General features: G+C 43.5%; 1 protein-coding gene across 2 annotated transcripts in view; it reads right to left on the bottom strand.

Annotated features, from left to right (window-relative positions):
• LGR4 (leucine rich repeat containing G protein-coupled receptor 4) overlaps positions 1 to 25,458 on the bottom strand; it is a 78,785-nt gene extending 53,327 nt beyond the window's left edge. For both annotated transcript variants that reach the window (XM_065636275.1, XM_065636276.1), the window contains exon 1: positions 24,866 to 25,458. In XM_065636275.1, the coding sequence (XP_065492347.1) occupies positions 24,866 to 25,050 (185 nt within the window). In that variant the 5' untranslated portion in view covers positions 25,051 to 25,458. The remainder of the gene's footprint in view (positions 1 to 24,865) is intronic.
• Positions 25,459 to 27,866: the final 2,408 nt, after the last annotated feature.

Here is a 27,866-nt window from a genome sequence, read left to right as displayed (position 1 = left end):
AAGACAAAGTTGTTAATGATAAAACAAAATGGAAGATTTAGAACTAATTTTTGCATTACTGTAGATTCTTCTGCTTTCCATCTCTCCCCAACAATCTCAAATATGGTCCTACTGCCTCTGACATGTCCACGGGGACCTCCAGCACTTAAAAGCACAGAAATCCCTTCTGTATTCACAGGCCATTCTGCAGTCACAAAAAGCCTATCGGCCATTTTTTTCATTTATGTGCATGTTTCCTTTTCCACTTCTTCAAGGAAACATTCTTGTAAGAAATGAAATATCCAAATACTTAAAGCCTTAGTCAACATCTCCTGCGACCGGCTAAACAAGACACAGGTTGCATTCCCACCCAGCAAACACACTTGCCATTTCCTAAGTACCCAATGCTATCTCTCTAATGAGCACAACGCCTTATCACCTGCTGTTTGTATTGCAACAAGCAGCCAAGGGCCCTAGTTCAACGTGTCAACATGAGCAGCGCTGTACAAACACAGAGATGGGGACACTCCTCACCTGGAAGAGTTTGAGGCTTAAATGGGCAAGACAAACAGCACGGGAGGGAAAAACCTGCCCAGAGTCACCAGCAGAGCCTGCAGTCCCCCCCAGTGCTGCTCTCATGTGCTATGCCCAGCTACTGCCCACCATGTCCTTCTCAAAAGAAATGAATTACGTTGTTGTTGTGGTGGGGTTTTTTTAAGCAGGGAAACAGGACAGGAGAATGCTCCGACAGCTTCTAGTTCGCTAGATGTGTAGGTTTCACTCCATTTGGCAGCGATGGAAAGAAATCACGCTCTACCAGCTATACAAGCAGTTTACATGCAATGTTTCCATCCACTTTTCTGTGGCTCAAACTAACCGGAACGTTTGTGTGACCACTCACATGAAGCACTTTAACCTGCTCTTTCATGGAAGAAATCAAACTTCAGACTGCCCACCAACCCCTGGCTACTGGAGGGGTGAGAGATACTCAGAAGCGACAAGAAATGATAGAATCATTTCAGTTGGAAGAGACCCTCAGGATCATCAAGTCCAACCATAACCTAACTCTGGCACTAAACCATGTCCCTAAGAACCTCATCTAAACACCTTTTAAACCCCTCCAGGCAAGAGTGACTCCACCACTGCCCTGGGCAGCCTGTCCAATGCCTGACAACCCTTTCCGTGAAGAACTTTTTCCTAAGGGAAAATGGGGTACGTGGAGCCCTTTTTCAGTAGCTATACTAAAAAGCATACAAATCCTGTTGATTCCAGTCATCCTTTAGCATTTTGCTGAAGCAGGATCGACAACATTTTCACTGACAGCCACAGAAAGGCTAAAAAAATGTCGGACAGGTCTGTTCCTGCAAGAGAAGTAACATCCCCCTCTTTCCCACCGCATTTGTAAGTTATTTCTCCTGCCTCCTCCTTCCCACATCACATCAACCTGGTGGGTTTTTTTTCTTCCAACATGATGTCTTAGCTTTCTTTCAGGCACAGTAACTAGCTCTAATGTACCCTATTCATGTGCCAATCAAGCCATCATCAAGATCTTAGAGAGAACAATACTTGTATGCAAAGACCTATTTTGCACTGGTATTTGAGTCACTGCAGGCCAGCCATTAAGCAATCACACATACGGTTAATGGCCTATGTTGACACATGGTGGGGAATTAACCCAGAAAAAAATTCCACTGCATTATTATGAAAGAGATCGTACCCTGGAATGGGAATATAGCGCAAGTTAACACGCTCTTCAGTTAATTTTTAAGAGTCACACGTTTTGTGCAGATTACGGAAGGGCTTATTGTAAACCGGAGGAGGAAACAAAGTGTCTTTCAGTGCAAGAGTATTGCCCTTACATAGTTGGAGATTATTTATAGCAGAGACTAAAATTATGCGTTATTCATGGGTTTGTAATTATTTGCTCTCCGGAATACAGTTAACACCAGGGAATTGAGTACAGGGGAAGAAAAAAAAAAAAAAAAAAAAAAATCATCAGGCTGTGAGTGTGACAGGCACATTAATCAATAAGTGAGGGCAAACCTGTGCCGGGATACTCCTCCTAGACCTAGGAGTATCCATCACAAAATGCCAATAACCAGCCTGTGCAAGAAGTCCATGGACAAATCCCAGTGGGAACTCAGATCATCCCCATCCCCGATCTGTAACCAACACCCAAACCCTTTGTAGGGAATATCTCGGCGTGGTTACACCACAGCTACTCTCCCACTTGAAAGTCTTTGAAAAATATTTATGGAAAGTAACATGGTTATCCAAGACAACTCCAAAAGTAACTATAGATTAAAACATCGGAAAATTCATGTTAAGTATCTGGTGGTAATCCCCTGAGATTCACGGCCACTTGAGGTAACACACGCTACAGGGAGACTTCAGGAGAGCAGCTAAAATCTGTAAGGACCAACATTTTTCAAAGGGCCACTGCAAAGCATCTTTGCCAGGCAGACCCACCATGCCCTGCAACTAGCACGGCAGTTGTTGACGGAGATCAAATCTAAGCAATGTAATTCTTTTATGCCGATCGCATGTCTTTCTGCACTTTATCCAGCTTGTCTCCTGTCTCAAGATACCACAGCTGGGCCTACAGGCAAAGCCAAGGCAAGTTGTGAACGTGGCAGTGGAGCATTTGGGTGCAAGCGTTCAAAATGCTGTCCTGCTTTTAGCGATGCTTTTGTGCTTCACTGGCACATCTTACAGGTATGGGAAACCACGATGAATACTTCAATGTCTTCATCTCATGTAACAATAGTCCCAGTAAACTGGCTGGAATAACTCTACAGGTAAGGGACTTGAACCTGGGATCAGCGTAGCCCAAACGTGTGCATGTAAACCATGCTTTCCAACAAGACTTGAGATTATTTCTAAAGACCAGTAAAGGTAAGGAGAAAGGTTTTTTGGGGTTTTATTTGTTTGTATTTAATCCATAGGTCCTCACACATGAAGGCAAAAGGAGACTGTAGCAACAGGTTACATGCTTAAGGCTTCAACCTACTACACCCCTCAGGGTACAACTGCACGATATTTTTTTCTTTCTGATGAAGAAGATTGGTTTCTAATCCCTTTACTTCCCATCTCAATGGTGGAACTGTTTATGGGCAGTATGCTGGAATCAGGTCATTATAATAACCTGGATTTAAACAAACCCATTTCTGATTTTGGTCTTTTTGTTTGTTTGTGGGGTTTTTTTTAATCAGACGGGGTTAGCAGTCCTCCGTAGAGCATTGCCTCATAGAGAGCTGTACCAGCACAAATGTGGGGCAGCAAACTGAAATCGTAGCAGAAATGAGGAAAGGCAATGAATGAGACAGTGGGAACTTTGCACCAAAAGGAAACATAACATGTAACTACACCTTCAAGGAAATCAACACCAGATTCCCTAAAGGAATTTTACAGAAAAGCATTTGTCATGTTTTAAGTAAATAAAGTTTAACTTGGTTTAACACCAAGTTAAAATAGAGCAGAATCGTCAGTTGCAACAGTTGTCCTCACCATCGCGGAGTCATGTTGAACCATCAACCACCAAGGTAACTATGTCATTTTCAAACGACTCTAACTTTGATTTTTCTTTAATGACGTAAGTCAGCCCCAGGTTAGACGCATATCCGAGTTTTAATTTAAAGCACACGTTGCTAAACCCGACACAGACACGTCACACACGACCCAAGCCAAGGTTTGTTCATTACTATTGAGGAAGTTCTCAAGCATTTTTTCCTTATCGAAAACTTCTGTGAACAACCACTGCGGAAACACACGGAACATCACCAAACTATGTCATCTAACCAGTTCAATGAGATCTGGATCCCCCCCGCTATGCAGTCCCAGGTCCCTGCTGTGTAACCACAAACACCTACAAGGCACGTTTCGTTCTATTTAACAGCTTCAAGGGCAATTCCATAAAACTCGAACGGCCTCGCCAGGCTCACCCTTTGGACTCCAAGGACACCACATCTCCCTCCGCCTGGCAACACAGTATTTACTACAACAAACTTTTCACACCGAAAGCTCCCGGACACAGACCTGCCGAGGTTCAGTCCCTGGCCCCGGCACAGACTCATTTTGTGGGTTTGGACAGGTTGATTCCCCTTCCCAAATCCCAGGTTCAAAGGAGAATAATCTTTTCTGCATCTCTGAGAGGAAGGTGGAGGATAAACCTATTGATGTTTCTGAGCTGTCCAGACAGAGCCCGGCACTTAAATCTGTTTACACTGATATAAAAGCAGTGCTATCATTACACATACATATTCATACAAAAATCTTCTGTTGCATTTTCACTCTGTGTTTTTGCTCTGTTGCAAAATGAGAACATGAACAGCTACAAACCCAATTTCATAAAAATGACAGCTTTAGTAACTCTAAGTGCTATGAATTTTATTCATTTTCTTCTGGTTTATTTTGGTCTCCTTGTCTGTCCCACCCAATGTTTAGAAAGCAACCCGATCCTCAAAAGTCTGGGTAAGCCCGACATTTTTAGAAGGTTAAACACAAAAAAAGCAAAATGAAATTGGTGTATGAACACAGACACTGATACGATGAAGTCAGAAGACAAAATGTAAACATTTCAATCAGTCCAAACCTATATACAACAGCTTTAGCATTTAAGAATTTTTTCACTTAAATGTAACCTGTAACTTGGATGTAACTAAAAATTATTTCTGGGGAAAAAAAAAAATCTTTTTCTGCAATACAGCACTATAATTACCTATATACTGTGGGAAAACTAAAAAAAAGTGCACAGTACAGCTTTCTAGTGTCAAAATAGATTTCATGGCAGCACCTGGAATGGCCTTTATAGAACCAAACATGCTTTCATGCAGCACTTTTCAAGGCATCTTAAAGTAGCTGACATAGCACGAGCAGGTTTGATGAGTAAAACTTATGTCTTGGAAATTCTAGATCGTCAATTATCACATAGTATTTTAACAGAAATTTCCACTTTATGACATTTGAAGGACTAAAGTCTGCCTGAAGTCTCCCGCATGGCAACGCGGATGTGCTAACACACAACCCTCGCGTTTCACTCGTGAAACGGTCCCTTCAACAAATGATAAAGGAAAAGACATGTGGCTAAATACAAGAATCAAACAGCCTCGCTACCTTCATATAAGCTCCCCATTCCTTTTGGGTTATACTGGTTTCAGCTACATTCCTCTTTTTGATTTATCTGAGATGTATGATCGAGTCCCTTATGGCCAAGTGAAGGGGCTGGCTGAGCATCCACCTCACCTTCCAATGAACCTTAGACACGAATCGAAATGAAAGCTGCCCAAAACCTCCATCAGGACACTCCTAGAGAACAGCTTCGGCTTCTACTTCAGTAGCACCAGATTGAGCAAGGGACGCCAGGGAAGTATTCAAAACCGATTTTATTTTCCCTGTATAATGAAAGTGTCGGGAATTATCTCGTTCTTATCCAACTTATCACAGAACTAATATTTCATTTCAAGAAGCAAAACTTGACGTACACTTTGCCTTGGTGTGAAAAAGCACAACTCTTTCCTTGGTGGTCAAAGTTGTGCAGCTTTTGCTTTTTTCCCCCATCTCCAATGTGCATGTGCTGTTATCTTAAAGCAACATATAATAATATGCATTAAGTTCAGGATCCAGTGACAGCAGCACCCGTGGTGTGCATATGTAGAACGCTGGGGTTTTTTTTCTCCTAAAGCTTGCAGTAATAAACTAGCTAGTGGTATGGGCATTTGAGCAGGAAAAAACAACACACAAACAAAAAACCCCCACGAAACAAAAAACCACCAAACAAAAAAACAATAAAAAACCACAACATGAAACAAAAGAAAGTCATTACTCCATTGCTTTCCAAATTTGGCCACCAACTGTTCCTCTAAGAAAGAACAGACTAGTTCTAGGTTGAAGAGGTTGCCTGTGCCGTGCTAAGTTCAAGGGGGACACGACTAATTTGGGTGAGTGTGGGTTGGCAATACAGCAGGAACAGGCAGGAACAGTCACATCTGCAGGTGATGAGCCATCGAGTAAAAAAAAATCTGTAAGGGAAAACAGCCAGTCTGGATGAAGACAAACCAACTGAAGGCACAAAAACTCATCTGTATGCACTGCGAGATGAAGGACGAATGTCCTCATGCCCAAAGGTCAGGGGACAAAAGGCATACTGTTTTCACCAGCAGGCGAAAGCCACCTAAGATGAGGAACACCACCTTTTTCTTTCCTTTTTTTACTACTATTATTATGAACTATGCCAAAATGCAGATTTTAGACGGCTGGGCAAAGAGGCCACCACAAGCAACCTACCACAACCACAGCAGCTAACATGTCGAGAGGTCTTTCAGCCTAACAAACTAAGATGGATCAACTCTGAGACATGGCTCCTTACTCACAATTTGCCTCGAACTGGAGGAGACTTCTCCAGAATCAAACCCATGAACATGGTTCTTCATCAGCCGAGTCTTATCACACATCTAGAGGCTCAACCAATGGGGAGGGAAAGGAATAAATTTTGAATTATAAAAGCAAGAGCTGTGGGAAAAGGTTTTACGATACACTGGACCAAGCGACAGAGATGTGGGAGAAGGGGCAGCAAGTTTCAGGCACGGAGACACTTTCTGAGGTCCCTAATGGCATGCAGACATTGATTGTGTCGCTGTAGGACCTCCTGCTATCCTGCTAACCTGCAGACATTGTCCCTCCAGCACCACCGCACACAAAGCAGCAAGCTGGCAGCCAGAGGGTTAATGCCCATTGCACACCAATTAGAAAAACCCTGTAGTTAAAATTAGCTGCAATTGCAAAGAAAAAAAAAAAATAAGAGGAGAAAAAGAAATCCAAAAACCTCACTCTCTCACATGCCCAGAGAAAAAGGCAATGACGCTGTTAGCGCGGGGAATCCGGCCCTTTACACGTTCCCATTCCACGCCAGCATATTCACAGTAGTTTTCAATAAACATCTACACAAGTCACTAGAGGTGGGAGGGGAGGAAAAAAAAAAAAAAAATCTGTTTTCTTTCATACAATTCCACAAAAATAACTGTCATCACAACCATCCTTGTGGCAGAAAAGTCCATATTTGCCTGCAGTGAAATCCGTCTGCAGCTGCTCTGTGGAAAAGACAGGCAATAATTGGCTTCTTTCACCTCTGTTAACCACGAACAAAAGTGTCATTCAGCTCCCAAATGGACAGAAGGCACCAATGGATGGCCAGCTCCCCGAGCCAATGGGCTGGAATAACAATAACCCTGTAGCATTTTCTTTTTCCTTTTGTTTAGTCTTTCAAAGCCCTTAATTAAGACCCTCACAAAGCACCCCTACAGGCTCCTTTCAATGAGGCATTACACGCCTGTTTTCTTGTATTTAAGGAAGAAAAGTAACAGGGATTTCTGAAACACATTAAGCAGTACACACAACTTCCATGCATTCACAACTGAAATACTGTTACATTTTAGCTTTTAAATATTATCCTCAACAAAAAGAAGTTCAAGCATACTGTGCCCACTCTAAGTCCCTCGCTACTTCAAGAAAAAATAAATAAATACAGGCGAGTCATAATTCTTGTATAACCACAACAGCTCCCCCAAATCCATCGCAAACCAGCAGCTCCCAAAAAACGAAGGCAAGTGGAACAACGTGTGTGGATAAAAATGAAACATCCCTGGGCATCCTGCAGCAGAGCTGAGAAAGGACCGCAGAACGCAGGGAAATCATTTGACGCACCGGCATTGTCTGAAAATCGGAGCTTGCAAAGGCTAAGGTGTGTGTGTGTACATATATATATATATATATGGTGTATTATATATACCCTGCTGGGTTTAGTGGCCTGGCATACAATTAAATATCCGCTTGCATTTAACACACCTGACGGTAACCTGTACTTCATTATTTATAAGTGAACTTATGCAATACTAATGTTTGTATATCAAACAGGACATTTGAGGACTAACCTCTGCTTTTCAGCAGTGTAGGCACTCTCTGCTTCACAGAAATGCTACAGAAACTTGCAATATTTGAGCAAACAGCAGCTCTTGTCTTGAAGGACTTCTTCCCCGGCCATGAATAGGCAATGAAACAGTTTTATGAAAACGCCAGTGAAATATCACCCTTGTGGGTGCAGGCTACTTTGTGGAAACCTATTCATCTAGCCCTTTTCCATTGCAAACCAGTCTGAGCAGCAGGTGAACTGATTTTTGTGCGGCACCCAGTGCATGCGGTGAAGGGAGCAGGGGCAGCATTGGGTACAACCACCACCCACCGAAGCCACCACCCAACGCCGTCTCTCTCCGTCGTCCCATGACCACAGGACACAGGCGGCTTCCTCGCAGGCCGGCCCAGCAATAGAAGGTGTGGCCAAAAACTACCAAAATCATTCGCAGAGGGTATTTTTCACGCCAAAGAACCACAGGTTGAGGATCTGGTGATCTCCAAAATGCTCCCTCTCCTGCGGGAAAACGGAATGGCCTTTTTACAACTGACAGCCGCTCCGCACAACAAGAAGAGGGAACAGAACAAAGACGTTTTTATTACAAACACCAATCTGAGCGAACACAAAAAGTAACGGTTTCAAATCCTCCTCCACGCTACCTACGTATCCAGCAGGCATTCTTTAACAAGCACCACTTGCTATAAAGACTTCATGCATCAAGGCAAAATGCAACTGGGTATAAATCAGCTTAGACCTTTTTTTATTATTATTTTTTTTAAAATATACCAAAGAGTTAGCTGCTTGTATTTGTATTCACATAGTCAAGGAAGTAATTTGTCTCTCAGGCATGGTAATCTAGCAGCAGCACTCAAATGATTTTGCTTTTCAAAAATGAGACTGCCTATTTAGGTATTATACACCAAAATCTCTTCTAATCTTAGCTTAGAGCACTGAATTAAGACCCAAACAAATAATACATGACTATCACCTGTCCTACATGGTGTTCTTGTTTCCTCCTATTGCAAGAAAATATGATGTAACTGTACTAAAATTAAAAAAAAAAACGCCAACCCACACACAATGTCTGCATGACTTGGTTTTGAAGGCTTAAATCCAATCACGCATTTTTGGAAAGCCTGTTCACAAGCCTTTATCAGAACATGTTGTATCACTGACCTTGATAGAGCTTCAATATCGACCAAGCAGGAGTTTGCTCTCAAGTTCTATTATTGACAATTTCTGTGATTATTTACCACACCAGTTCAAGAGGGACTCCTCTCCAGCAGCAAAGAGCAAGAAAAGACATTTAAATTCTGAAAACAAGCACCGAATGTCATCCTGAGTGCATCCAATGCATCAGCTACAGCCCAAATTCATACTGTGCTGATAAAAATCTAAAACCTGCTAGGGTCTTAAAAAAAAACAAAAAACAAAAAACACCAAACCTCAAAAAACTGTCCGGTCATCAGAGGCGCTCACCAGCATGACTTGATTAGGAATCACATCCCAAACTGGATAGTTGTACTAACCAGATTTAGCACTACAGCTCTGGACTTTGGGATTCTGCCCTAACATGAATAAAAATAATTATACTTATCATTGCTGACCGAAGAATATAGACCAATAAAAAACCCCAGCATATTTTCTAATTTTTAAGGAAAAGGTATATAACAAGCAAATGAAGTCTTTCACAGGAACCCTCAGCCAAGAAAACCCAATAGCCATCACTTGCCATTATAAATAAGCCAAAGAAGTACTTATTACTAGTAATTTTCTTGAAAAGGTTAAGTTCTCTCTTCAGTTTAACTCTGTTCTCAGTACTTACATTACTACACCTATTTAAAATTGAGTAGATTTTAATCACTAAACTGTCAAGGAAAAAAACCAGCATACTTAAAGCAAACAGAACATTGCAAGTATTTACATGAAAAACAAAGACCTACCACATTAACTCTCCAGCCCACACTCTTAGCAACAGAGATTAAGGCTTGTCAAGTTTAATCATGTACACAGGATCAATTTTTTTATATAAACACATCCAAGGCATGTGCGATGGAAAAGCAAGAGACCCACGAAAGGCAATCAAGTAATCTGCCTGTATTTCTAGCACACAGATCTTTCCAGCAATGTGTATTTTACAGATGAACTCCAAGAAGAAAATAGGGCTTGTGAAGCCAAGGAGACAAGGGCATGGAGACAACAAACATGGGCATATATTTAACTTCATCATAGCTATCCTATAGGCAAGGAAATACACTCCAGCTCTCACCTAAAGGCCGCTGGTCAATGCAAATTCCTTTTTGATGTATAAACCTATGTTGCAGTGAAGACAACTACAATGGATGCAAGGTGGACAAAAAAATACCCCTCCCAAGCTCCATTAATAAAAAAGGTCTGGTTTTTCTTGTTCTCACTTATTTCAAAGAGGTCCAGTTTCTTTTGCTTTGAAAGACTACGGGGTTTACTGAATCAGTAAATTGGGGCCAGTAAAACTTGCCATGCAGCTCAAAACCTGCCCCTAATACGGACACCTTAGTGGTACTCGCATCCTGTTTTCCCATTACCCATTTCATCATTTACAACCATCAACACATCCATTTCTCTACCATCAGCAAAACTGTGAAGATACCATTAAAAAAAAAAAATTAACCTCCTGAAAGTTGAGAGGGTGAAAAGGTTTTTACTGAAACTGGCAAACAATACCTTCTTTTTGTTTTTAATAACAATACACCTATTAACATCAGTATTTAAGCTACCAGAAATGAAGGAGTGCTCTGTAATTACAGCGTCAGATCCCACAATACCAACATATCTTATATTTGCTACCAATCTGAAAAGTACGAAGCAGGCGTAGTAATTTATTTCAACTTTTACTTGAGGGCCAACTAATTCTGCAATGGATCAGAGATTACAGCTTTAAGAGATTACCTTAAAATAAAAAGTGAGAAAACATTCAGACCATGACCTCTTTTCATCTATTTTTAAACAAACATCAGGATATAATGAAGAAGGCAGTGCAATGTGAAAACATACATAGCTTTGTCATGTTCAAAACAGTTTCTTTTTTCCACATACATGAATACAGTCAATTTCACAAATATATTTACTTAGTGTGTAATTAATAGTAGAATTAAATAACTATTCCATCTTAATAAGAGCACTAGATATTCAGGGGTCCAAGACAAATGGAACCTTTTCCTACTTTTCATTATATTTACCACAAAATAGTTATAATAACGTAAGGACTATTTACAGTAAACATGGTCAAGAGGAAGCATCCCCATCCCTTTGACATATCAGATTGTATTTTGTATAATTACACATTAATATAAGTTGCAGAAGACAAAGCTTTTCAAACTAATTCTGTACCACCCATTCCGAGAAATCAGCAGTTATACCTCCATTCTACCACCAAGTTAAAACAAAAAAGATTTTAACAAAGAATTTATGTGCTTTATTCCTGTTGTTCTTTGTTATTTGTGTGTTCTTTTCCTCCATACTATATATTAGGGAGGACACCATGAGAAGCAATCAGAAGGATATAACCCTGAGAAATCTCCCCAAGATTAAATATGTAATTTCTTTGCTATCAGAGGAGCAATCAGTCTGGCAGCATTGCATCATGTTCATCTCATAAGGAGTCATTCTCTTTTGACATTTAAATAGTGTATGACTAAACAACGGCTGCTGGTAAAAAGAAAAAGTTCAATTAATGGATGTTATTTGCTAACTGAAATGCCCTTTTTACCTGTATCACCCCACTACAGTATCAAAGTGCAGCGTAAACTGGTGCTTTGTACTGCCTTTACTAAGGGGAGAAATGTTCAGAGCTTGCTAATTCAGTACATCTAGTAGCTGGGTTTCAGCAAAACGAAGCTTAACATGCGACGTAAAAGGTATAAATTACATTTCCAAGACAGCTCCAGGCACTGCCTTGTTTGGAGTTGCTTACCGAGAAACTACATTTCTTCAAACAAACTAATGTGCAGAAGGGGAAAAGGCAGTGAAGGTAATTATTGGAAGGAAATCTCTCCCTAGGCCAGAAAAGAATAATTAAGCTTGTGCATGTTAAATCACATAGGGGAAGTGAACACTGAAGTAATCAAGTGTAAGTGATAGCAAGACCTATCTACAGTCTTCTCGAAAGGCAATTAAGGCAGGGGGTAAATCTAAAGCGGGATTGTTTAGGCAAGAGGAAGGCAGTACATCCCCAAACTTGATTCATTGAATAAATGTACGTGTTTCCCATCCACACACGTGCATCTCCCCCACAGTGGAGAAAACCTTCAGTAACCCAGTAATTAAATGAGTGTGCTGAAACCTAAAGCAGTTAAACTGCATTCTGCAAGCCTGGATCCAACATAGTTCATTTATTACTCATTAATCTTTCCACAGATTGTATCTTTTTAACAGCTAAAAATGCTTAAAATATGACCAAGATTTTCACTGTTCAAGATGCCTCTTGTGCTTCAACTGCCACGGTGTTTTGGAAACTTCCTTGTCTAAATGAACGCAACATACGGGAATAAGTGAGATGAGTTTCTAGCCTAGTCCTTCCTCAAAAGCCTTGGGCTATTGTGTGAAAACTTAATGAAAGTCATTTGCACAACCCTGAAAAGCTGGTGAAGAAAAGCTGTAATAGAATCTCCTCGTCCTGAGTTGTGTATCTGGGGGAAAGAGCCTTTTCTAAGACACCAGCAACGCGGACAAGATGGTTTTTAATCACACACACTTTTGGTTGTTATTTGCTGAAGCTTCTTGGATGATCTGCTGTATTCTCTGAAAATAAACTATGTGCTGTTTTTAAAAGATAAAGCAAAACATAAAGCGATTTCTAACATCCTATGCATTTCAGGAAGATCTAAACCAAGAAGAGACTGCACCATAAAGACAAGTTAAGAAGCAATCCCTTTCAAGGCCATGCTTGTGTGTTTGAGCTCCGAAAGGAAAGAACAAAATGCGTAACACAGACAGACCTTAAGGCTTTCCCAGTAATCTTGTAGATATGCATTAAGAGATCTGCTATCAGCCTCAAAAACAGCATCTGCTGGCATTGTTCTGCTGTGAGAACCCTTCCACCTCCTTTACCAAGCATTAAAACTTCATACCTTGCCTCTTAACCCTTTTAGCAAAGCCTTTAGATTAACTTTCAAAGCTGGCTGTCTCTACATCCCAACAGATTTCCAGGGATGTACAACAGAGCTGAACAGAACGGTGTCTGGATCCTCCCCACTGCCACACACAAGGCTGGCACTGCAATGCAAACACACCGGCAAGGCTTAAATCCTCAAGCAAGATCCTACTCCTCAATGGTTTTTTTTTTTTTTCTTTAAATCATAGGTGCAAAGGACTTTTATGACACTGAAAACGGTCATATACAAAAATACCTCTGCATTTTCACCGTTGATTCACACCGTGATTCACCTGTTCTCTTAAAGCCAGAAGCTGCTTTTCAATTTGACATAGTAATTTAAGAAGGGCACCAACAATTACAATGTAGTACATGAGATGAGTGGTTATAGGCACTACATACTTGTAGTCCTTTTTCTTCATAACAGCACAATGGCTACTAACCTATCACCTTTTCGAAGAAGTGTTTTGTTTTGTTTTTTAATAAGTACATATGTTATAAACATCATGTAGAATCCTCAGTTTCCCCAGTACCTCAAAACTGTGAAAAACCAGCAGAGACTGGTCACACAGGAGCTATCAGCAAAATCCAATGTTCAACTAGCACCTGTTGAAGAGAAGTACTCTGGAACAGGGTAACTCCTCAGTGATGCTGTAACACACAAACAGGGCAGGAAGAAAAGACACAAGCTCTTATTTTAAAAAGCCAACTGAAGTTCAGAATAGTACCTGTTGCTTGTTTAGCCATTCAACAGATCCAGCTCCACGTAGGTGACTCCCTGGCCATTTTTGCCATGACTAATATTTGCTTGAAGGAAATGGGGAATATATTTGGCAAGGTAAATATCCATGGTATGTGGAAACACGCGATCTGATGTACATTACAGAATTTCTCGCATTGACACAATAAGTTATTAGGGAAAAAAAAATCTTATGTAAATGAAGACACAATGACAATACAAGAAGTCCTACTCTTAAGCAGGATTCCTGATATATTATTGTTTAAACATAGCATTATCTTCTGAACATGCTGTAATTTATTTGACTGGCACAAGTACTCAGGAGAGTTGAAAAAGGGTTTATCTTTAGGAGGAAAACTGGCCTTGCTGCACAATTGCAGAAGCTTCTGCTGAAACAATAAACATGTGCCATTTGTTATCCTCAAAACAAATCAAAACCATGCTTCAAACTCCTAAACATCAAGATACTGTATATTTTTGGTATGGAAACTGGAGACTGTCTTTGCAGGAAGCACATTAAAAAAAAAAAAAAAAAAAAAAACATGTAAACAAACTAGTTGAAATTTTTTGAAAATGAGATGTCAAGCAAGAGCAAGTCAATTCTAAATAAATGATTAATTGACCTGGACACTGAAGAGATTTGATGCCTCCACTAAATACTTAGCACAGAGCCAGCAGATTTGCCCTTGGAAAAGAAATGGATTTTCTACACCTAGCAAGACTCACACTGGTTCTGTAAAATATTAACAGTTTAGTCAATATTAGCACATACTTTTTTTTTTTTTTTTTTTTAACTCAAGCATTAAAACCAAAAGCAGTAAAAAAAGTACCAAAAGGCAGAAGCCTGTCCAGATCCAAACCATTAGCAGCTATGTTCTCAGGGCAGAGCCCCTTACACGGGACCATGACATTTTCTGTCCCCAGCTCAGCTTTCCTCCATAATTCCATTAAGACCAACAAGAGCCCAAGGAGACACCCAGAAAAAACACAGCAGGGTGAGCACTTAGTGCCTCACCAGAGCAGGGTGAAATTGCCACTAAAAGATGAATGAGGAGTTTGCAGGTTGCTGCTGGTGGTGGCTTCGCAAAATTACCTCAAAGAACCTGTAAGTCTGGGCCTAAACATGTCAACCTTCCAAACAGCGTGGGGCTCCCTTCAGTCAGTTCAAGGGCTCAGAGATCTGCTGAAAGAGCTACAAGCACATTTCCCAGTCCAGACAAGGTTTCCCCTACTTAAAAACCCAAGACACTTCTAGGGATTTCAACCACGGCACCAGAAAAAGACGACTGAACCTTCACAGCTTTTACATACAAGAATTGAGCCAAGGCCAGCTCCACCAGTTCTGGCCAGTGAAGAACACCAGGCAGGTTTCCACATAGAAAGATCCACTGCCCCAAGGAGAAAGGCCTGCGCATCAAACCCACAGGTTTCAGTGTCCCTTCACTTTTCCAACTACATCTGCTACGGTTACAGATCAGCATTTAGAAAAACAGCAAGGGAGCTTCCCAAGCAAGAGTTATTTTTAAGAACATATGAAATGGAATTTTATAAACGTCAGCCAGGACATCCCTTACATGTAATTTTAGTAACGAACGGATTGAAGCTAGACACCACCAGGTGCTTTGAACAGACAAAGAGCAGCAAGCTTGCCCAGATGTCCTCTCCTGACTTGCACCATCTTCTCCCTCCAAGAGCAGCAAACCATCCCTGCTTTCCTGCCACAATCCCAAAGCCCCAAGTGCAGGAGAAACAAAGTCTCGCTTTCCAAGCAAACACCCTGTGGTGTCCTGCGTGGATGACAGGGAACAGTCACTCCCATTTTGTGCTTTGAAAGGGGACATAACAAGCATAGAGGGACACAGACCCCAAGGTACGTGTCAGTAGGACCCTCGCATCTACACTCACATCTCCTGCATCTACTGAACACCAAATACCAACGACCACAGCTCAGAAAAACCATAGCTTGGTATCACTTATTGGGAAGAATGAAACGCGGCCACGGTGAACTCTGCTGCAAGGTCACATTAATAATATTGCAACACCAGAATGGCTTCCTATCAATTCTTTCGATAGGACAAGGGGTAATGGTTTTAAACTAAAAGCAGGGAAATTCAGGCTAAACATGAGAAGGAAATTTTCTACAAGGAGGGGAGTGAAACACTGTCCCAGGTTGCCCAGAGAGGTGGTGGATGCCCCATCCCTGGAGACATCCCAGGCCAGGCTGGACGGGGCTCTGAGCAACCTGAGCTGGTGCAGATGGCCCTGCTCATGGCAGGGGTGGCACTGGATGAGCTTTGAAGGTCCCTTCCAACCCAAACCATTCTGTGATTCTTTGTTCTACATCTGGGGTCCTGGTCCCACAGCAAAACACGGCGTCACGCAAACTCCGTCACCTTCGGCAAGAGCATCTTGACGGCTTGCAGCAAACCCCGCGACTCCCTCACCGATCTACCGTGAAGTCTGAAGCCTCCGATCCCTCTGCCCTTCCAGCCCCGTACGGGGCTTGCAAAGACGGGAATGAGATATTCCATATGTTCCCTTTGTCAGCGACATGCCTATTGAAAGCTCGGCCACGCCGATCTCCCCACCGGGTCACCGGGTCAGGCTATTCATTTGTAACCATGCAGATGTCAAGAAGGTAACGGGAAAACTCCCAAACAAAAACACATTTTCGCAGGACAAGGTTATAAAATAAACAACTGCATTATTAGGCTAAATTAAACAGGTTTAGGCCTCCCCTGCATACCTCTGAAATTGCACATCCATTTATGATTCACTGGTAATTGTGTACCATTTAAAAATCCAAACACACTTGCTCAAAAAATTTTAGGGTGATAAAAAGTCTTTGCAAGACCTCACATTCCTCCAGGATTGTTTGGGGAGAGAAAAGGAGCATGTACACCACTTTAAAACTGGCCTGACTTCTCAGAGTGCTCTCAGCTTCACCTGACTTTGGATTTTTCTTCATTTTTTCCTGAAGATAAAGAACTAGCACTTGGTCTCTTTAGAAAGGAAAGAAAAAAATTCTTTTTTTTCTGCCCCAAAGAGCACATTCTACCTGACTTCTAGCCCTTGTTCCAGATTATGTCGGTGGATGGAGGCTCCTCCTGCATTTAAATGCAAGGCTTATAGGAATTTATCACCTTTAAAAACATATATAGTAACTGAGTTCTTAAGCTTTATAATAGTCTTCCTACCCATGAGGAGAATAATTGACTTTAATATTTTCTTAACTTCAGATTAAAAAAAGTACCAAAACAAAAAAAAAAAAAAAAGAAAAAAAAGGAAAGAGAGTTCAGGCTAAAATTACATCTTCACTGTGTCAAAATCTCCAGGTTGAGTTGTCAAAAACCACCAACCATCATCTGAATTACCTACAAGCAATAAAGTTATAAAACAAGATTTTTAATAACGTGTATTTATCAATATTAGATTTGAACAACATTAACAGCAAAAACAACCTAGACTGATGAACACCAAGCATAAAATTTCAGCAACACACCTTAAATGTTTCAGTTATACCAACAAACATCTGGCTACATTTTAAGTGTTTTAAACTGCTATCACTTGAGAAACACAAGAGACTTTATTCAATAGTGAAAAATGTAATGAGCATGTGGAAGATAAGAACAATACTTTACACATTTCCTTACTGAATTGTACTCATCAAACAGAAATGCAAAAAGCATACAAGGGAAGCCTAAGGAATTCATTTTTATTTCTGCCATGCTATGAAGACTGTCTTTCCTTGGAGAAGACATCGAATTAAATGAGACATATTGAATAATATGCTTAACAGGTTTTTTTAAAAAAATAGTGTCCAAAGCTTAGCCAACAAAGTTTTATTAACTCCAAAACACACTGTATGACTGAAACAGGCCACCTAAGAAAAAAAACTACTTTCCTATAACTCAGTAAGGATAAACAGCAAGTATTTAAAAAAAACAACACCAAGAAAACAAGGCTGATACAAATTCATGAGGTGATATTCTTACTTTCCAAAAACAAAGACATCCCTCACAAATGTCAGACCCCAGTCCACCAGGGAATATATTTCAACATCACCTGCTCAAAAATAGCTATCTACATTTTTAAAAACAAGTTATCATGCTGACTGGCATTACATGTAACGCCATCAGTTTGCTGTTATATACTCCAATCCAACGACAGTTTTCAGACGCCTACTTTAAACTGTTATTTTTGAGATCACTGCAGTCCTCTGTTGTTTTGTAAAAGATGTATACCATTAATAATGTAAGCTGATCGGCTGTATGAAGAATGTGCTTTCAAATTCAGGGCAAAACTGAAATACAGATTTCCCCTAATCTTTCAGTGACAATAATATGTTTCTGGGAAGTGGAAAGTTGTGACCTTGTCAAAATTCTGTAACAGTTAAATCATTCAACAGTAAAATAAAACGCATTCTGCTATTCCAGCTATGTATTTTAAAATAAATGACATACGATTTGAAAATATTGGAAACTTTCAACTTCAGTGAAACTCACTGACAGCTGCAGTAACTCAGCACTCTTAAAAAAAAAAAAGCAAAAAGGTCAACTGTTTTGCCAGGTAGATCACATGCCATTTCTGCGTGATTTCATTATGCTTTCCAGGCACCCATACATCTAATGCTTAAATGTTCTGATTTGGAAATACCAACCCTACTTGGAACACAACACTGAATAAATCTGGGCCTGGTTCTAGGAAAAAAAAAGGGGGGGGGGGCTTTTAAACATGTTTATAGGGAGGACAGTATTTATATAGTAACGCCAAGACTTTCTTGTCCTGTCACAGCCATGGCCACATGTAATTTTGCATCCAGGGGACCGGGTGCCCATCTGTCAGCAAAGGGAACGTCACAGCTGCCTCCGCCTTCCCAAAAGGGTCATGCAAGGCGAGCTGGCGGTGGGAGAGCAGCAAGAACCAACAGCACATGACCAGAAATCTCTCTTCAGACCAAAGTCTGAGAACATCTTATCAGAAAGCTGCAGCTGTACCTGCAAGGCGGGTATGAAAAGCTACAGAAGCGTATTTATTTCCCTGGAGCAAAATCCTGGGTCGCTGCTGCAGCAGATGGTGAGTTTACCAGGTGGGGAGGATGGCCAGGGACCTCTAAGCCATGAAATGCTGGTGATACCTCTGTTAGCAAAGGTTCGTAACATTTAAAACTCCGTTGCCTCAGTTTACAGGTTTCTTCAAATAGGAACAGCTTCTTCTCCTCTTATCCTCTCTTACATACCCCCTCCCACCTTTCTCTCCTATTTCTAGGATCACACAGATCTCGAATTCTTCCTCAAGCTATTTTTCACTTTCTGCTTCTTCCGTAAAGAACCCCAAAACCACAACTTGGCAGCACGGAGCTGCTGCCTGAAACACATTCATCCCTTAATAGAATAAGTGCTGGCCATGGAGTCCCATGCGGCCGCGCTGCAGCTGACCAGCCCCATCCACTCCCTTGCTTGTTTGCAAAACACGGAGCAGGCAAACCCGAGTTTGTTGGCAAATCCTGCTGAACATAAACACAACATCAGCTCCTGCCCATTCCCCACAAGAGGAACCAGCTTAAGGAACGAGCTTTAAGGAAAAGCACAGGGATGGACAAGAGGAGGGTCTCTGATATTTGGAGTCGCTCCCGTGCTCTCTAAAATGAGAGATGGGTGCTCAGCCCTTCCAAAATCTAGGCCAGTAATTTTCTCCAAGTAAATAAGAGCTTGTGTTCTGCAAAAATTGCTGGCTTAGATGTAGAATACAAAACAAATAAAGTTCCTTGCGGAGGAGGTTTCTTTGGGTTTTGTTTTGTTTTTCAGTCCTTATATTACAGCTTCCATATTTTCCAACTCGAGCAGATAGTTACTAGTAAATTCCTCTCAAGAACTGAAAAGGTAATTATTTACTAGCATAAACTTGCTTACACTAAAGTCCAACTTTTTTCCATGCTGCAGACTTATCTCAGTATTTATTCCCCAAAGTCACACTTAGGAGTCTCTGACAGTCAGCATCAAACAATAAATGACATATTGCTGATACAAATGAGCTCAATGTACAAAATAAAGGCCAAATACCTGACAAATTACGTGCTGTGGCAGGGCACTGGGGTTTTGGGGGGAGGAAAAAAAAAAGGAAAAGAGGAAAACACCAAATTTCCTGCCAATAGAGAACATTAAAAGGGTAAAAAATATTTAACAAACTTTGAAACAACAACAACTTCACTTTTCTGTGCACTACCTAAGAGTGTCTACTATTTTTTTTTTTGTAAACAAGACCAACAGGCAAATCAGCCAGTTTAAAATGAATCACCAAGACTCCAGTTCTTGGGTGAAATCTGCTGGAGGGACCGTCACTGGAGCCAATGGGCTCTGGTCCAGTCACCAGAAACTCGAGTTCCCCCCACCCATGGGATTTCACAGGCCCATACAAATATAACAACAACCCTGCCAACTAATAGGAATATTCCTATTAAAATGACATGATCGCATCTTTCCAAAAGAAGTATGGAAAGCATGCTTTTTAAAAGCGAGAATACGTTTTTTATTACTTGCCACCACATCACCAGCATATGGCACAGGCAAGTGAAAAACTCAACAGTGTAACTGTAAAACCTTCAAACCTCTAATTAGATAAGGCTTTTCTATCTCAGGAGGACTGCAATTATGCTACATTTTCCAGACTCAAGGTCATGTCTGGACATCTTTACTCTTCACCATAACAACTCTGCTAGACAGCATTCACAAGCCCTCAGCCAGATCCTTGCTGTGCTTATCTGCCCACGGCGGGATGCTCAAGATCTGCGTGTTGGTACCGGACAGATTAGAAGACGACATCTCACATCTACCTACTGCGTTTCCCCGCCATCCGACAAAAAAAAAAAAAAAAATAAAAGTGCCAGATGAAAAGGCAAACAAAAATGCGCAAGCTCTGCTGAATCCAAATAGAATCACATCATTTTGCCATAAACAGAGCAGGACATCTAACTCAAACTCAAGCGTGAGACAGTGTAGGTACTTCCAGATAGTCTGCACACTGAAAATACAATAATCAACTCTCTGCAGTTGCTGAAGCAACCTGGGGTATGAAACAAGTAAAAAAGGAACCTTTTCAACTGCCACATCTTGATCTTATAAAGCTAGAGCATAACACAGCACAGCAAAAGACAGACAGTGTAAGGTTAAATGAGTAATAAAAAACAAAAGACCAAGATGATGGTTTCATCCTAACCGTCTGCTCTCTAGGGCAGCCGGGGCTCGCAAGCCCTCCTTTCACAACTCAAAGAAAGTAAAATTAAAGCAAGGGACCCCTGTCATTCCCTAAAAATACAAGCAAGAAGCACTAGAAGGAAAATTATCTGTGCTGTTTTCGTATTTCAAGTGCCCAAAATATAATAGCAGGCACTGAGAAGGGATTACATTCCTCATGGTTGTCAGGCAAGCCCCTAAAAAACAGCCAGGCCCACGTAAGATTTCTCCAAAGTCATTATCTAGAATTATCTGGTTTTCGTCTCCTGCACAAGACTCAGACAAGTATTTAAACCTCTGAAACTGGAATTTGAATTCTCAAACTGATACTCCTGAGAACCACAAGTACGTCTATGCCCTATCGTAACTTTCTTCCACTAACATGGATGTTTTCTAGCACATGAAATATCACAGCAAAGATCAGGAGCGTACTGCATTGATTAAAAAGCCCAAACAAACAACATTTTCACATTCTTGCACAGGCACCTCAACTTGCTAGACGACAGTTATTTTGCAACAAAGCAAAATCACAACCTTCATAAACAGAAAAACAAGCAGCTGGTAATTAAGAGTTACATAAACACCTACCTAAATTATACAGAACAAATGGCCGCCTACAGTAAAAGTATCAAGTAATTATCCCTGGTTGTGCCCTCCTGACTCGCTCAGCGTTCCTTCTCATCCAGCCCATCCCCTCCAGCCCCTCCGAGAGTCTGGATCTAGTGCTGCCACCTCTCTCTTTTCCCAGCACTCCAAAAAACAATCTCCTCACCAAGGTGACTGTGGTTAGGACGACATACCCACCTTTCTTTATTCAAATTCCATCTCTCAAAGCGCACTGATGACTCAAAAGTAACAAGCAGATACTCGGTCTTTCCAAGCTGCTCAGTCTGATGCAACTACCTTCGTGTGATCACACTGTATTTCGGTAACGATACAACCCCCTTGCTATCACCTCAGACCTTCCCTCCTTGCACCCCAGCATTATGTTATAATATGTTTAGCCAAGTATGAATGCAGTGGAGTGGCTATTCAATGCATGTTCCACAAAAAAAATAAATCTGCTGTGTTTGGAGGAACTTTCTAATCACTACAGTAAGCAAGGAATGAGCAGATCAGTCAAGAGCTGAAAAAAGATAAATAAGAGAAGTGGAACCTGAAAGGATATACTCTTGAGACTCTACAGAAATCACTGCCTGGCCATTCATGGCAGCCCAAGAAACATGGCTGTATTTTAAAAATACACCTTGGAAATTATGTTAAATTATTAAAATCAATGGAAAGAAATTAAGACTGCAGGAAAACAGTAGTAAAAATTAAGTACCCACCCCCTTCCATGTCTCTCAGTTGCCTTGAAACTCATCCACTGCCAACTCGAGTTACTCGTGAGCAACTTTTCTTCAGTTGCTTTCTCCTAGGTAAAGCAAAAATGCAGGCACTACTTTGCTTTAGTATCGCAGAGCATCGCTTGTAACACTTTCTCAGCCACCTCTACGCTACAGAGTCTCTGCTGCTATGGCTATAATAAAAAAAAGCCCCATAGCAATGCTAAGGGGATTTCCTGGCATCGTTATGCTGCCTGACACGAAGCATAAAAAAAAAGCTTTCTTCTCTGCATGTAGCTAAGATGCTTTGCCATGACACAAACATGTCAGCTAGGGGGTGTGATTTTATTTTCTTTTTTTTTTCCTCCACACAAGCCAACTCAGCTTCTCTGGCAAAACTATACATAGCGCAGCCCAAGCAGGTCAGAAATTAGTTTTCTATTGCTTACGAAACTGTTTTCTACATACCCTAAACTTCCAGTGGCCTGGCTACAACACAGACCATTCAAATGCTGAAGTGCCACGAAGCCACCTATTTTTTTCCTTCTGCAAATAAGGAAACAGGAACTAAAACCAAATGGGGACCAAGAGTATCCTTCACTGCCACAGAATGAGATAGTTAAAAGCTTCTGCTCCAGAACGCAAAACCAACAGCAACACAAACTCATCCCAAAACACCCTGAGGTGCGTGCACTTTTGCTGTGAGCCTTAAGTCAGCTTTTGGAAATTTACCTGCACAGAAAGGAGGAACTTAAAAACTGAAACTCTTTGGCAACCTTATCTTTAAAGGGTGTTGGCTGTGACAACTTGTACCCATAAGACAACGAATGCCAGGTTGCAGACACGCAGGGATGTACCGAGCCTGTTTTGCAAGACGGCCAGACAACGTAGTAGCCATAAAACCTCGCACTTAAGCGTGGCTTTTATCAGATAGGCTTCAAGTACTTTATGAAATTAGGTAATGTCCCTGTTTTATCTGTGGAGGAGAGAGAAGACAGTTTACCAGCAAGTCCAAAGGCTTCACAATGGCAGATCATGACTCCCTACCCAAACCGCTCACAAACCACTGTTTCTGCCACAGAAAAACCACCACAAAGTCAGCTCCCGCTAACACCATATAAGCACAAAAAGGAAGAAAATATTGAAGCACAGGTAGCAACTGAGACCTGTAACTTTTGCCATTCATCAAGTACCACACAAGGAAAAGGCCCAGTAATCTTTCTCCACCCAGCCTGAACAACTTAAAAAAAAAAAAAAAAAGCCCAAACAGGTACAAGAAACTGGAGACCTGCTCAGTAAACAAAACCTCCAGTAACTAAGAATCACACTCCCTTTGCATATTAAGTGTAGGCAAACAAAGAGACGGGGGAAAAAAAAAAAAGTGACATTTTCAGAGGCATACACTACTACTGTATTTTGACAACGCAGCAGTTCAGAACCGATCTGAAACCACGCGCCGTAATTTGCTGTAGCGCGCTCTGTGCTGCATGTTGTAAAGGCAGCGAAGCTCTAATGAGAGCAGACCTGACCGCTGGCCCATACGAGACCTCGCTCCAGCCTGAGAAATCTTTGCTGAGAAGTGGGGCAAGACTGACAGGTTTTATTGTGAAACTTAACAGGTTTGTGGATTAGCAAAACTACCATATTGAAAGCTGCAAATCCCTCTTCGGTCATGTCTCTACAGAAGAGATGCTTCATTCCTCAGTTAAGGTTATATTATAAAAATATACCGAAGCTCAACACAAGATCCACCAGGTTGTGCCTGGTTTCTGGTGTCACAGGACACCAGAGAAACTGGTTTGAGAGTTTGTTATTTTCCTCCATCCACAAGCAAAACTTGACAAAGCTCCCGAGTCTTGTTTACGCTGGTTTTACTCAAAGTTCAGCTGTGCATCTCATACGAAAAGATTTTGTAGAAGGGAAGGCATCTTTATTTAACTGGATTTAAGCAAGCTGCGGACCGAAAAAGCCTCGACTTTTGGGAGAAGATCGGCTAGCCTAGGAACCGGTTTCTGAGGAAAACTGAAGAGAAAGGTGCTCCAGACTGCAGAAAAAGGCGCTTTAGTGCCAGGAGATCGCGCACACATGTGCGGGCGGCGCTTCCCCCGCCTCGGGACGGCACCGGGACCTCCCCAAACCCACCGGGATCCCCTGTCTCGCTCCCACAAGGGCCACAGGACCCCGGCAGTTCCCCCCACCTCCCCTCCTGGCCTTTTAGACGTCTGAGGCCGATCCCTTGGGGCTTTCGGAGGGGTCTGCCCGGCCTCCGCCCCCCGCGAGGTTCCGAGGAGCGGGGGAGAGGCGGCCGGGCCCGGGGCCAGGCGGCGCCTCCGGCCCCCGCCGCCCTCACCTGCCCCGCGGGGGCCGGGCCCCGCCGCTGCCCACAGGCCACCCCCGGGGGACGAGCCGGCGGGGAGCGCGGCGGCCGCGTTACACCCACACCGCCAATACATAAACACGCCATTACCGAGGTTTTTCTTCAATAGAGAAGGGACAAAGCGCCCGCCCTCCCCCGGCCCCACCGCGGCTACCTGCCCGCCCCCCGCCCCGACTCACAGGGCGTGCGTGAAGGCGCTGAGTCCCGGGGGCACGGCCGCCAGCCCCCGCCCGGAGCAGTCCACGCCGCGGTCGCCGTCGCAGCTGCAGGAGGCCGGGCAGGGCGGGGGGGACGCTCCGCCGCTGGGCCCGGCCCAGCTCCCCAGGCCCCAGGCGACGAGGCCGAGCAGAGCGAGGCACCGCATCGCCGAGCGCCGGCCAGCCTCCTCCGGCTCGGCTCGGCCTGCCGCTCTCCGCCGGCGCTCTCCGCGCACCGAGCCCCGCCACCGGCTGGCAGAAAAATATATTTAAAAAAATAAAATAAAAAAAAATAAAATAAAAAGGCGCCTCTGGCCGGCGCGGCCCTGGGGCTGCCTCAGCGGCGCGCCCGGGAAGCCAGTCCTCCGCCGCCCGCCCGTCCCATCCAACGCCCGCAGCGCCCGTCGCCGCCGCTCATCTCAGCCCAGCAGGTACCGCGCGGGGGCGGCCATGGCCGGCTCTCCCGCGCCGCTGCCGGCGGGTGGCGGTCCCCGGGGAGCCGTGCGCCCCGGCCCTGCGGCTGCCTGCGGCGGGGCTGCCCGCGGCGCCCGCCCACCCCTCCCGGCCCTCGCTCGCTGCGAGCGGCGGCTGCTTTGCGCCCAGCGCCGAGGTGCATATGCTAATGAGGCAGCCACCCCCGCGCCCCGATTGGCGCAGAGCTGGCAAATATGCAAAGCAGGGCTCGGTCGCAGCCAATAGGTGCGGGGGGCGGGGCTGCCCCGCGGCGGGGGGCCCCGCGCTCCCGGGGACGCTCCGCGACCCCTGGGGACCCGCGTCCCGGTGCCCGCCGGGTGCTCTCGGTTGCAGAAACGTGACCGAATGAGCCGAGGAGCCGCGGGGCCGGGCTGGCCCTGCGAACGGCGGCAGCGCCACCGCGGTAGACCGTACCCCCCTGCTCCAGCCTCTAGCTCACGGTGACAAAGGCAGCACGTCCGTCCTCCCGGAGCAGGGACCCGGTGCCACGCCGTTGCTCTTCCTCATAGACTTGAAGCATTTCACTCTCCTGTTAATATTATAACGTCAAGCAGGCATGACTGCATCACAAACTCTCACCAAAACCGAGTTGCTTTTAAAGAACTGCTTCCCCGGCCCACAAAACGCCACCGATGGTAGCTGGCTTTTATAAAATCTGTATATTGCATCCAAACCTGTGTCAGCAGCCAGTCTGTGTCCTCTTTTCCTTATTGTCTTGAGAAAATAATAAACAAAACTGAACACCCACCTATCCTTGCAGTTAGGACTCTCCATCACCGTATGTGCTGCTATTCACTTTAACCAATTTTTTTTTTTTTTTACATGGTTCTAACCTGCAGCTACCACCAGAAACCCGCCTGCTACATGTTCGGCTCACTTCTGCACTGTGGTCCGTGCAATCACTGTATCTTACTGGAGATGCCACAGCAGCGCTTGGGTAACACCAGTTGGGACCTCTCACTGGGGGTTCCCTCTGGTCCAGACCCCATTACGAGCTCTGAGCTGACAGACCCGGCTGAAGCAAGCACTGCGAAGGCACCGGAGCCTGCCCGGGTGGCAAACACTCACACCATCTACTTTACATGTCTTGTTTGGATGCTCTGAACCAGCCTGGGGTGTTGCCTGCCTGGCTGTGCCTGCTGAATCACACCCAGGCAGGTACTTGCGCAGCCCAACCTGAACAGCCCACTAGAAATCAGAGCTTTCCTAAGCCCCTCTGCCACTACAAAGGCGCATAGGTATCGTTCCCTTCATTTTGTGGATGATGGAGGAGCACAGAAACAGGTAAGTGACTGACAACCTGCTCCACCGCAGCAGGGAAATGGGATGAACCACATCGCCGTGCGCACACTGAGCTGCGCCGGCTTCCCCAAAGCCATGAGCAAGTTTGCGATGGTGAATGAACCCTCAACACAAAGCAAGAACAACCGGGCAAGGGTTTCACTCAAGACAGCGGCACTCGAGTTGCTGCAATCACATCCGAAAAATCCAAAATAGCCGCACGCAGACGGCGAGTCAAACGCATCGGGGATGAGCCAGACTTGCTCCCAGGCAGCAATCACAGCAACCCTGGCCTGGCATGGGTGCTCTGATGCCTGCTCAGGGGCGCCAGGAGTTGAGGGGTCCGTACCTTACGCCTTTCCTCGCCAAGGGCCACCCTTTCTGACACGGACGCGGCAGAGGACACTCTCCACGTGGGGCTGCGGTCTGGGCTAATCCTGCCTCCCTTGCGCTGGCCAAGGCAGAAGAAAAGAAGAAAACTGTCAGCCTAAAAGCAATTATTTGGTGAAGTTTAAAAATCAGGCATGCAAACAGTGGAGACTTGAAGATTTAAAATAATTCATGCTCAAGAATTTGAAGTACACACTGGGGATCCTAGAAATACAGAACTTCCAGCCTCTATTTCCCACATTTATCCCCATTGTTTTTTCCATTGTTAATTCCCTCCTAAAAATGTTAGCACTGTTTTACCTAGTTGCTAAAAATATTATTGTCTTCCAGACTGGGAATCCTGTTCCCGATGCACTGATTTTGTATGAACATCATCATTCATCACTGCAAAAATAAAGTCATTTCAATAACTTGCTGTGTGCTTGTCCTATACCTTGCGAGCAGTACAAAGTTCTCACCGAAGCTGCATTTACCAGCGTATGAGAAAGCTTTGCCGTACATATGTAGACACAAATGCTTACCTTTTGTCCTTCTCCTTCATTGATCTTGGCTGAGGAAATGCATCAAGTCAAAACCTCATTGTTCTAACAACTGTCAGGGCCAAAGACACTGCACATTCATGTCACTGTCACTGTGCCTGAGCTCAGGGACAGCGATGGAGGGGTAGAAACCAGAATAGCAGGAAAAAAAATTAAAAGTAATTATTTCTAGAAATACTTCTGCAAAACAGACCCAAATGAACCCAGATAAGAAAAACCAAACCCTTTTTTTCCCAGCTGGCAAAGAAAAATTGCAAAGTGTTTATACTTGCTCTGCAAACAGTCTCACTTCACTAAGC

This window comes from Caloenas nicobarica, chromosome 5, assembly GCF_036013445.1.
Source record: "Caloenas nicobarica isolate bCalNic1 chromosome 5, bCalNic1.hap1, whole genome shotgun sequence".
In the NCBI taxonomy this organism is placed as follows: Eukaryota; Metazoa; Chordata; class Aves; order Columbiformes; family Columbidae; genus Caloenas; species Caloenas nicobarica.
This window is presented reverse-complemented; position numbering and strand designations above follow the sequence as displayed.